The 13,022-nt window shown below is 36.6% G+C and overlaps 1 protein-coding gene across 1 annotated transcript in view; it reads left to right on the top strand.

The window, feature by feature from the left end:
* LOC150080593 (acetylcholine receptor subunit beta-like 1) overlaps window positions 1–13,022 on the top strand; it is a 186,028-nt gene that overhangs the window by 59,949 nt on the left and 113,057 nt on the right. Inside the window, exon 2 of the mRNA XM_090381681.1 lies at window positions 6,066–6,202. Within this exon, the coding sequence (XP_090237807.1) occupies window positions 6,066–6,202 (137 nt within the window). The remainder of the gene's footprint in view (window positions 1–6,065; window positions 6,203–13,022) is intronic.

Below are 13,022 nucleotides of genomic sequence, written 5' to 3'. Positions count from 1 at the left end.
GAAGAATCAAGTACCACGAATAATTTGATGTTCAGTGAGCAACGTTATTACTAAGCTATCATTGGTGTCTTGTCTAATTTTTCTCGTATATACTAATAAATTCTGATCAAATGCAGCAGGCGTAGGAATGTCCACTTCTGTATCACAGCTGTGTGGCAAGGACAGACCTAGTGCTTATTTTTCTCCAGCTTAATAATATTCAGAATGCACCCCATCAAAATTTGAATAATCTGATACCATCTTTCAAAGAGCCCGATCTTGCACGACAGTCACATTCCTTATACAATACTTTGTCATTCCTTATTTGTGACCATTCTGCTATACAATTGACATTACCTTTATGTATCATCGCAGTCAGACGTTGTCCTGCATAGTTTCTAAATTGGTGTCTAGTTGAGTATCAGTCAATAGTTTAACTATTCGCTGATAGAGCACAGAAGGATTTTACCCATTGTTACTCTGTTGAAAATCGAACAGGCAACTTGTTTTGTGACACAGTATAATTTTGTTAAAACTGCAGTTGATTACAGAGTGTGCAGCTGGTGTATTTAAAACTACTCTGAAAAAGGATTCATTACATTTAATTCGTCATTATTCGAAAAAAATTCTCATTATCCTACAGATTTCAACGACCTTTGTACTGATTATAATCAATATGTTTGTCCTTCATAAATGTTTGTAATATCGCGAATATTACTTTGGAATGTGAAATCCATCATAATTATACGAAAAATGCTTTCTCCTCGAACATAATGATGTATATTTATTATGGTAATATCTTTTCGAAAGACGCAGTGCATTTGAAGATTACATTTTAATGCGTTAGTACAGTATATCGCTTTTAAGAAATCGTATTTTACTATTAGATGTATTTTTATATTCGTTATATTATTTCTAGACGTATGAAATTCAACATAATCAGGAAAGAAATGGCCGATTAAAATTTTTGTATTTCTTATAGCGTTCCCAGCAGCCTATCTGGTAGATAAATGCTTTGCCTTCAGATAAACAAAATACATTTTAATCATATCTAAGTAAGGCACAGCTGTTCATTATTAGTGACTCTTGCTTGAAGAGCTAAAAATATTCAAAAACTTTCCCTTTAATTTTTTTTTTCTATTCCTGGATAATAGATAACAGTTATCTAACCCATAGTCGTTAGTTAAAAGCTTCACTTTTCCTTAGAAATAGACAAACTTGTCGAACCCGAATACGAAAATCCAACGTACTATTCCAAACTGTTTTCATTCGGTCGTTATTTCTTAACAAAACAAAAGGCCACTCGATGACTGGGTCTGTGCGTCTCCTAGAGGTACTGACTAACTAAAATTTGACTGTGGATCCAGCCAAAGTTAACACATAATAGAAGCTTTAATGCTTTGGGCATCCTTTGTACTTTCCTTCAGTTAATTCACTCGCAGATTCCATTCCAGGGAAAGAGATATCTCGTTTGGAGACACTTTTAATTAAAACTTTGGTCTCCGGCCACAAACCAGTTAACAGCCCAGCGCCATGTTCTGCCCTTCATAAGATGGAGTAATTATGTGGGTATCTCTAGCTATAGCTCGGGTCTAGATGGCACTTGAAATAATAACGAATCTGTAGACACAACATTCAGATTTTCGCTGTTATTTGGGTTGCTAAATAAGGGAAAATTAACCAAGACAGTTTTCTTCCCTGCTATTTCTTAATTTCATTAGATGCAGCAACAAACTAATGTCATTAGCTAAGGGGAAGATCACAAAAGAGCGGAAAATATTCATGTAATCGGAAGACGTAGTGTAATCTCCATTACGTCTTCCGTTGTTCAACCATTAGTTTTCTATGCAAAGATCGGTAAGCTGCTCATATGAGACTAAATTTATGACTATTTTTAGAACTTTTAATTCTGTCTAAGAAACGAACATCAGTTCATGGTATTTTTTCATATCTTTGTGATTTCCGCAATTTTATTACGTTCAGGAAGAGATCGTGCTTGACAATAGCTTAATTTTGAACATAATTCCAAGGTTGGATGTACAAGAGCGGAGCAAAAGGTAAAGCACAATTACTCACACACGAGCGTGCATAAGGAAGGGGAGGGGGAAAATTTTGTGATGTACACCTGTTGTTCTATCAATTACCCATTAACACAGCTAATATAATTTTTCTGGTGTTTTTAGATCTGAAAACATGGATGGACAAAGTGACAGCCGTTTCTGGCAGCGATGGAGTTCCTCTTCAAATCAGGTGATCAGTCGGCCACATCTCGAAAAGTCATGGTAGTCTATGGGGACGATTGAAATAATGTCCAGAGGTGGTTCTCACGGTTTCAGGAAGAAAATTTCAGGGAAAGAGATATAACGTCTGTTACAAACAGTGAAAACAAAGAACTCGTTGACCACCTCATTCGAAATGACAGGTGCATAACCACCAGACAAGTGATAGATACTGCGAAAATGTCAAAGGGAGGTGTTTTGACCATCATCAACAGACTGGGGTACAGAAATATCTGTATTCGGTGGGTCCCTAAGATGCTCACACACAAGAGATAATAGCTGTGAGGAAAGAGATCCGTGAAGATCTTCCGGAGAGGTTTGGTGCTGGCAGTCCTGTGTGCTTTAAAGGGGTCGTCACATGTGAAGAAACGTGGCTCTTCTATTATGACCCACAAACCAAATGACGATCCATGAAATGGACACAGCCATATCTTCTTCTGGAATCAAAATGGCATCATGTTTATTTATTTCTTGGAAAGTGGAACAACCATCAACAATGAAAGATACTGCTCGTCCCTGGAAAAGCTTAACCGAGCCCCTGAAAAGCAAAAGCATGAAATGAATCGGCAGGACATCAAGTTTCACCAGGATAACGCAAGGTCACACACACACAATAGATGGCACCGTCAATGATCGCCAATCTTGGGTGGAGCATAATGTCCTGACCTCGCCCAATCAGATTTTTTTTTGTTTGGTAGACTGAAGGCATACCTTCGTGGTAAGGTGTTTGAGAGTTATACAGATCTCATTTCTGACTTTAAACATTAGTGTAAACGACAGTCTCCTGACTTTTTTTTTTCTTTTCAAATTGCATTTTTACTGCCTCGAAAGAACGCTGGAGAAAATTAAGCGGGTGTGGTGGTTGTTACACAGAGCGATATTTTCACAAAGTTTAAAGATTGTATTCTACGTATGTGAAGTAGCTTACAATATCGAGGGTTTAGTGTCAAATAATGTTAACTACAAAATAATTCTGTAGTGAACGAACATTTTTGTAATTAACCTAGAAAGTCATTTGACATTTTCTTAGTTTACTGGAAACGTATTTACAGCCCAAGCTAACTTTAAAGTACTGGAGAGATACAGTTCTATGACATGATATTGCGATTGTTATTTATATAAATTAAAACTAAAGCTATCTCGAAAAAAATGCAATTTTGTAGTTAACATTGTTTGACACATAACCATCGATATCTCAGATAGTAACCGTGTTGCAGCTTATAGTGCGTTACTTATTGACCCACTCTTGCATTTAAAATAGAAATTATGGAATGATCTGCCAAATATTATATCGTATTGCAGTTTGTCATTACTTTAGTTTTTGGTGGTTCCTCTGGACACCCTGTGTTTTAAGTATTAATATTCTCTCATTTTGAGAGAAAGGAAAGGCATCCAATTGGAGAGAGAGTAAAAGATTTAAGCACCCAGCATTTAAAATTAAAAGCGAAATATATATCGCTTATTTCTGAGTGTTTCTTTTATTATGGAACCGTCTCATACTCGTCTGAAACAAAACGAAGAGATTAATTACCCAAACGCACAAGGTTTCCTTCATCTCTGGTACGGGATTGTTTGTACCATAGGCCTGCAAACACAACTTATAGTGATATCAAATAAGCACTATTTTCTTTATTGTGTTTATTTGAAATCCTCAGCAACAGCATGAGAATTCCTATCCCAAAAATTGATCTGATTGATAAATCTTCAGTTCCCGTTATGGATATCAAAAAACGTTTTCTGAAGAACAAGACCACCTGAGAAACTGAAATATGAATAATATTTACAATGAACTGGGTTGGGTTCGATCAGGTTCTTGAGATTAGCAATGAGGATTCTTGGACAATGAAGTGCCATTCTTTCATGTTTGCTAGCTGCGTGTTTTAAGACTGGTTTGGCTATTTTTGTAATGAAAACCACTTACATTTCCTTCTGATATTAGTTAACTAGTTTAAAAATAAATCATTTTTACTAAAGTACGTCTTTAATTTTGATTCGGAAAAATGCCATTAGGTCTAGGAAGCGAGTGTGGTGTGTGCATCTGCATATTTGATAATTCATTGAATGTGACGAATAGTTTACTTTCGGTTTACAGTTGTCCTCCTAAATACCTTATTTTTGAAGTTCTATTTTGTCGCTCTAACTTTATGATACAAGACTCCCTCAAAGGCAATGTATATCTGATAAAGATTCATAACATTGACATGATTATACCGTTTCAGTTATCAAAAAGAACATGCAACAAAACGTGCTTTTGCATCTCAGATATCCTGTGAATTATCAGTTTCTTTTAAAGCCTCTTCGATAAATTCATTTATATCTTCCTCGCATACTTTTATTTCATCTCTCATCATACCAATTCGTTAACCCCTGCTTCATTGTTAATTAAAATATTACTTTAATTAGCGTTAAAATTGAGAAGCAATAATAATTATATGAATATTACCCAGACTTGTAATTTATGCCTTCAGGTTAGCTATCATCGATCTGGGTTTTCTTTATTATCTCATACATTGTTTGCAAAATCTTTTAATCTTTATAAACAAAGCTTGTTTTCCTTGATGCAACTAATTTTGAAAAATGGCTGCCCATGTACGTGGTCGCGCGATTGGTAGTATTTTGAAAAACAGTTTGTAGTAGTCGCTGCTTAATTTAATAATTTTTCAGAAGAAAGATATCAGAAGAATCTTCATACCTGCAGATCCTGAGAGAATTTCTTCAATTATTTGTAAAGTTTATTCTATAAAGATAATTCCTATTTTTTTCAACCCTTCAACGTACTCTTCTTCCACCGTTGTTTTCCAGTTGCAGGGAAACTTGTGTGTTCTTACAAGGGAAGCAAATCTTCGCCATCCAATTACTTCAAGTTTGTGTGCTAGAGTGTGGATTTGTTTAGCTTCGTGAGTGATAGAAGATCCTTATAATTTTACCAAAGATAATATTTAATTAGTTTCGGAAGACCTCGTTTCGATTCTCGTGTTTCGAGCGAAAGAACTTTACAGACTTTTTCATTTGGGATTGTAATCACACTTCTTGACGATAATTAATGATGGCACAATATATATTTTTGGTAGAAGAGTTAGGGAAGTACCACAGCAAATATCAGAATAGTGTATCGAAACAGAGGCAGATAATCACAGGACAGTATCATTACTTTACGAATTATGAAAAATCAAAGATGAAAGTGTGGGTATTCTAAACGCACTACTCATCCAAAATGAACTTCAAACATTGTTTTTTTTTTTATTATTATCAACAAATTTCTGACCACCTGGGATGAAAACCAGTTATTATAAATATATACATACACAGATATCAGAAATACAACTGTTTCCCAAAATGAAATGAACTCTACTTGCATCTACAAGAAACGCAGGGTTTTGTTCCTTTTATTAATAAAAACTTAACGGAAAGAAAGACTTCAAGAAAGCACTCCTACTATCAGTTGAAGTTTCCGATGCACTGCATGTTATACAACCAGACTGAGACATCCATTTGACACACGTGACAATCGCTCCATACTGTGCACTGTTAGCACAATGACTCCATTTTTCCAAAGTTCATCGTTCATGAAGTTTTCAAAAGAGTTTATGTCGGATCTTTGTTTGCAAGATCCCAACAAGAAAATATCACAATTAATCACAGTGCAGATCGTCTCGCTCGATTTGTCTTCTAAGTTTCCATTTTTTTTTTTTTTTTTGTTAAAAAGACTAATTAATAGATAGTAGCCCTTAAAAACAGCCAAAGTCTAGACAGGAAAAAAACAACTCTGAAATAATAAGCTTTGCTTTCTTTTTTTTTTTTTTACAGTACTTTGCTCCGAAGACGAAGAACGGTTAGTCCGTGACTTGTTCCGGGATTACAACAAACTCATCCGACCTGTCGAAGTGATGAACAAGACGGTGGAGGTGCAGTTTGGGCTGTCATTTATCCAACTCATCAATGTGGTAGGCTTTTTTTATTATTATTATTATTTCTTTGGTATTTTTGATAATGATGTTTTATTATTTGTACTAGAAACGTAATACTCTGTGTATTAACACAGAGTATTACGTTATGAAGAGAAGGAATGGGTACAAATAGCAATTTAATCTCTTGTCATTAATGCGACTGATATTATAATAGATAATACGAATAAAATGTACGTTACTCTGCATTATTCGTGAAGTTCCTTTGAAACTGTTCTATTCATCAGTACTTTATTTTTATATCAGATTGGTGGCAATCATGAGAATATCGGAACAACTCGGGAGAATTTAAATTAATTACTATAAACAGCTTATTGCATATTGGATTCAATTAATTCATGGTAATTGAGTTTATCAACTCGATTCATGATGAAAGTTTTGACACAATTTCGTCGACTACGTCAAGATTTCCTGTTTGCTTGTTAGATAACTATATGGATATTATGCCGAAAATTAAATCATGGATTATATTTGTGTGAATTTTGAAATGTATCAGAATGAAATATAAATCGAATATAATTATAGTTTTATCGATGCCGCTGCTACCTTTGGTTGGTTTTGCCCTGGTAACTAAGTCTCTCTAAGACCCTAATAAACCGTATCCGTAAATTATATATAATCTTGAATCGGTTTGTCTGTAGAAAGAAAAGCCAGAGTTTTTTTGGAGAAAACCATGGCAGCTTTCTCTCAAGACACTATCTCGGCCTTATTTTTATTGAAAAAAAAAATTGAAAAGTTAAGAATATTTAACAATTTTCAGATGTCAAACTCAGCTACCTGACAGAACTCAAAAAGGCAATTTCAGTTCATTGAGAATTTTTTTCCTTAATTATTGAAGCATCAGAAAGGTTATCCACCTGAATACCACGTGTGAATAGAATGTGCAGTTCAAAATATTTTAATGGAGTTTCGTACCCTTAATTCGATGCATTTTTCCACTCTTAACTGAAAGTTTATGATAACTACATTGACCAGAAGTCTGAGGAAAAACTTGGATATCATTCATACATTGTATACTATATGTGTGTGTGATTTCGCTCTTAGTAACGTTAACACAGCCCAGAGATTTGCTTGTCCAATGAGGATCCCTTACGTCTTTCCTTCCAGAAGACTTGAAGGCAAAGTGTGGGGGGGGGGATTCCGTTGATTATTAGTCTGTGTGTTAAACTCTTAGTATTCTAAGCTATACAGATTAAGAAAACGGATGATGAAATATCAGAATCTTTTTAAAAGTTTAGCTGAACTAAAATTCACACTGGGTTTCTGAGGCGGTACTTGTGGCGTCTTTCTACATGGTCTCCATACGCAAAACGGAGATTTTAGTACAATTATTGCTGAACACGTATGGCAAAAAGGACACCAAATAAAACCCCCTTTGGTAGCGATCACAGGGTAAGAAAAAGATCAACAACATCGCCGATGGTTTAGAGTTTTTTGAATTTTAATTATACATAATTTGAGTTTTTATTTTATTTTAGATAGTGCGAAGGATTTATATTATTAAAAGATCGAAATTACAATGTCTGGTGATTAGATAGAAGTAATATGAACCATTCTCCGACCTCAAAGAATTCTTTCAACAAATAAGAAATTTAGATGATAAATCGTTCGTTTTATGAAAAAGAATTAGAATAATATTAGAAGAAAGATATGTACCAGATAGAAAGGATTAACAAAAATAAGCCCTCATGGGTAGCAGCACAGTTGATTCGATAGGCGTCCTCCCACCACCGGGTGGAAAATACCTCAGTTCGAGTCCCATCAATGACGTGAGGAATTTTTATGGGCCATTTTCACAACGTGCCTCAGTTAGTCGGTCTCAGGCGAGAGTAGCATGGTTTTTTCTCGCCGGGAACTCGTTTTACGTCCAGCAGTACACAGCAAATCGACCACAGAACACACGCAATTTACAGACAGTATACAAGGCCTTAGTCACTAATACTCATAAAACCCTACTATAACAACAATAAAGTTAATAAGGACTTCATTAAATCGAAACATTATCCAAATACTTTTAATTCATGAATAGATAAAGATTTACTTCTATACTGAACAATGATCCCAAGCTAATATATGAATTTTGTCAGATTTTTTTTTTGTTTATCATTGAAAGGACCTAGGGAGATTTTATTTACTTCTAAAGAGTAAAAATCTCATATGTTGTTATTTTTTTGTTGCTTTTGTCCTAATTAAGTTAATAGCTCTTCGTAATTCTAGAGTGTCAAATAAACTTTCTTTATAGTCATCAAAATTACTCTTTTAATGTGGTATATATGTATATTATATAAATACAATTGTATATAAAAAGGTCCATGCTGATAATCCTCAGTCTATGATAAATCTTTTATATTATCAGCATAGATCGAGTATTGGTCTGCTGATAGGATTCAAAAAGGATTTTGAAACGTCACCTTTGTATCAAATTTAAGCATGTAGTAAACTAAGTTTGAATTAACTGTTCACGTGGTGTGAGAGTGTTTCATTACATTTCTTAATTCATCCATCCTTTTATAAGATGGCTTAGATTGTAGGGTGCACCCTAAAACTCCATACAAATATGCATATACTTAAATTTGAACAGCAACATAAAAATATGTCGTTGCAAAGATCTTTAAAAGTAATACTCTAATCCTCAGGAATATAAATATTTCCTAAAAATACCCATATGAATATAGGGCTTTACAGAAGCGAACTACGCCTAATTAGACCAAATTACAGTAGAGTTCAGGAGCATGCTTCTTGTAAAAGTAGCAATGTTCCGCATACTCTTTGCTTAAACCAATCTGGAAACCAGAGAACGTCACACTATTTTCTTGCCTGAAATTCCCAACGAAAGCACTGCTCATCTACCCATTCTTATATTATCTATTTTCTTATTTCGAAACCATGTCTCACAGAGAGGAAATCTTATTACACATGACCCAAGAACAAACCAACTTTAAAGATCTACTCACGTTATCAAACTCAATATTGTAAGGTATTTAGGAAGCCGGTTCTCCGGATGTCTGCAATATGCCAAGCTAATGTCTTTATTAATAAAACTAAAATTACCAATCTCTGCCTTAACCCATAAACTTAAACCTCACAGTTTTACTGACCTTTCCATGTCCCCCCGACACACACTTCTCCACACTATCATATTTCCTCAGTAACAAGAATGGTATGCTGGGAGAACAACTAAAATAGTATTGCTATCCATATACACAATTTCCGTTAATATTCCAGTGGCTTGGCCTGTTTGAATACGGTTGCATTTTAATTATTCTACACTGGTTTTCAAACAAATATTAACAGTCTAGTGGGGTATATGAGGAAGATTTGTACCCTTCATTCTGAATTTATTAGTTAGGTTAGGTGTGTGTTAAGTGCCAAAGTTGTTTGTTTGTAGTAGGAGGAGGGTTTTAGGAGCATCAGCGACTAAGGCCATATTGCTCCGTGTATATTGTCTGTAAAAACTGCGTGTTTTCTGAGGTCAATTTTCTGTTTGCTAGACAAAACGTTTCCAGGAGGAAAAACCATGCTACCCTCGTCTGAAGCCTAACTCGGCCACGTTGTCCGAGTTAGTCGGCCTCAGAGAATCCCTTGATTGTGACAGTTGTGTGATAGATTTTCCTGTATGGCCTTTTCCTACCTGGTGGAGAGGGGACGGTGATTATATCCACACTGTGCTGCTCGCGAGGGCATCAATGTATTGGTAAAAAAAATTAAAATAATGACAGAGCTGTTTATTGTAAGAACAATAAATTATGCTGCAATTAACTTGGTAAGTGTTACAGTCAAGCCTTGAAAAGCTCTTTACATAAGCGACCATTTTTTTTTACTTTTTGCTTCGTAATTTTCTTTAAACAACAATACTTTAAAGATTAATAATACTGGAAACCATTTCATTTAGATTTAGTGAATCATCTGACAATTTAAATAAGAGTTTTATGATATGTTTATCAAGGAAAATCGATCATGATTTGAATTTTAAGTTTGATTGTTTAGAATTTGTGCAGGAGAACCAAAACCTTGAGGTATCAGTACAAAGTGGATTTTTTTTTTTTGGAAATTGCGTGTATATTTTATGATCGGCATGCATGTTTAAAGGGACGATAAACCAGTAGATTTATAAAAAAAAAAAAAAAAAAACCAATGTATACCCTTCGCCCGAGACTTACCAACTCTGTAACATCGCATTAAAAAACCCCATAAAACATCTACCAATCCCAACTGAAAATATCCCAAAGAACAACCAGCAACAGGGATCGAACCTAGAGCTTTTCACACGACGTGAAAAAACTACCACAGTATCCACTGTGCTAGCCTGCAGGGACCAAAAATTGGACAACAGCATATTATAGTTTACATGCTGTCGCTTATCACGAATTCTTCACAGGAGCTAACGTCTCTTCCCGATATCGTAACCCCCTTCTCTCTCTCTCTCTCTCTCTCTCTCTCTCTCTCATCCCCTTACAAACAAACACACCACCATGACAATGTCTAAATAAAACTCAATTTTTAAAGAAGCTACAAAGCAAGCAATAGCGCCATTTCCTCGAACCTGCTTTTTTTTTTGTTTTTCATGAAAAAGGATGTGGAAGGTATTCGGGATGGACTTTATGTCCTAAATATAACACTCTGCGCTGTTATATCGTGCTGTCAGCGATATTTTATAAGCTTACCGGTGGTTTATGGATAGTCTGGTAATACGAGCCTGTAATTTTTCTCCTATCAAACACCGTGATGCATGAGGAAGCACACCTCAAGTGGTGGTGGTGATTTCTGGCCAGCTGGCTTCCCCCGTATCATTCTTTTAAGTCATTCGTTGATCACTTATGCATGTAGCGTCACAAAGTGTGCTGGAAGGACAAAATCGTAGGATCACGTAACCAGACTATCCACGAGATCAGCAAGAAATATTGCTACCACAATGGAAAAGGGAATTTCACACTTTTCTAGAGAAAGATAACGAAGATGGATGTCTTGAACAGAAAGCGGCGAAATAAATTTCAACATAAATGTCGCCTTTTATTTATATTATCAGGGATTTCGCTTCAAAAAAAAAAGTTCTCTCTCTCGTCTTGTGAAGGTAGGTACTACTCGTTCGATGCGAACTCATCTGTCTCCCCTTTTCAGCATTAAAACCTTGAAAATACAATCATTAATTTACTCTGCGTCACCATGCTGAATGAGCATTTCCAAGAGGAGATTCTACTCCCACCATGGGCATAAAAATTTGCATGATGTAGGAGGGCATTCGGTAAATTATCTATCTTTATTATAAATATGCTTCTTATAAAAAATACTATAGTTTTATCATACTCTTATAAACGTCTGTATCTTTGTGCAGATCAGGCTTAATGCAGTAAAGTACGAAATAACTGAAGAGGTTTAAAGTAACCAACCCAAAGGAAATCTTGGACGAAACTGGAGCATCAGTTATTAAAATTTTGACAAAAGAAGGGGATGGATCAATTTATTCTTGAACATACGACAGCTGATGCTGCCCCTTCTGAATACCAAATAAAGGTTTGGCCTAAGCAGTTTAAACAGGATTCAGAATCCACAGAAGACGACCTCAGCTTATGCAGGATAGATGTATTATTAAAGCGTCTGATTGTTAATTGTTGTAGGGTTTTAGGAACATCAGCGACTAATGCTGCATTTATACTGTCTGTAAATTGCTCGGACACTTCGCATCCCTCACTGAGTTGGGTGAAGGTAATTCCATCAGATTTGCAATTTCCACATTTCACTTCATGTTATTTCTTACACATCAACTGCCGCCCTACAGCTACTAACAGGCTGCCTCCCCTTGGACCTCCACATCGCTCTTATCGGACTCTCTCATGCCATCAAGAAGAATAAGGAAGCTGAATTCCTCACTATTCAAACCCGCACCGATACCGACATCAAACAGGAACATAAACGTGTGTGGCTAGAATTGATAAACCTATGACAAACCCGCTGGAATAACTCCACAACCGTTGCAACTACTAAACGTTTCTTCCCCGAGGTAACCTGCATCAACAAAACAACGTTCCACTTGGTTCTTCCCAAACGTCTATGCTTCCTTCCTATTAACTGGCCACGGGTCCTTCAAGAGACGCCTTCTAGAGTTCGGCCTAGTCGAGGATGCCCTCTGTACCTGCGGAGGACCTGAAGACTGGGATCACGTGATGCACTCATGCAACGTTTACTTAGACCTAAAAATCCAACTACTCCTAGACCTCCACATTACATCACTTCGGCCAGAAACCAAGTTACTGGAATCTAACGATGCTTTCCGTGCACTAACCACTTATGCCAACGAGGTCTTTCGTCGTTCGCTGGCATCACCTGCAACTCCCGAATACTACTCCTGTATAACCTCCTCCACACAGCAACTGATACCCAGCACCAGAAACTTCCAGTCATGAAATTGAAAATCGAGGCCAGCTCTGCCGACACCGCTCCGTGATTATCCATTGTGACGATCCTGGACTCTTTAATTTGAACTTTACCTGTTCTCTTTTTCCTACCCACAGTCCTTCTCCGGGACTTCCACAACTGCACCTAGCACTCTTCCTGTTCCTTTTCGCCTGGGAGGATTCCTACACTCTGTCATCCCCCGCTACCTTGCCTGTCTTCCACTTTCCTGTCTCTTCTCGGCTCTTTCCTTGGCCCTCCCCACTCTCGCTCCTACAGGAGTGTGGACGCCCGCCAGATGTCTTTTACTCCCTGGTCCGGCTCCTCGTGCCAGTGGACGGATGCTGGGAGGCTCCTTCCTGGTGATCGCGCCTCCCAGTAACGAAGAGGCCAGACAAACAACACACTA

Source organism: Mastigoproctus giganteus, chromosome 9 (genome assembly GCF_048544385.1).
Source record: "Mastigoproctus giganteus isolate SK-2022 chromosome 9, ASM4854438v1, whole genome shotgun sequence".
Classification (NCBI taxonomy): domain Eukaryota; kingdom Metazoa; phylum Arthropoda; class Arachnida; order Uropygi; family Thelyphonidae; genus Mastigoproctus; species Mastigoproctus giganteus.
The sequence above is the reverse complement of the archived record's forward strand: the minus strand, read 5'-3'. Positions and strand labels throughout refer to the sequence as shown.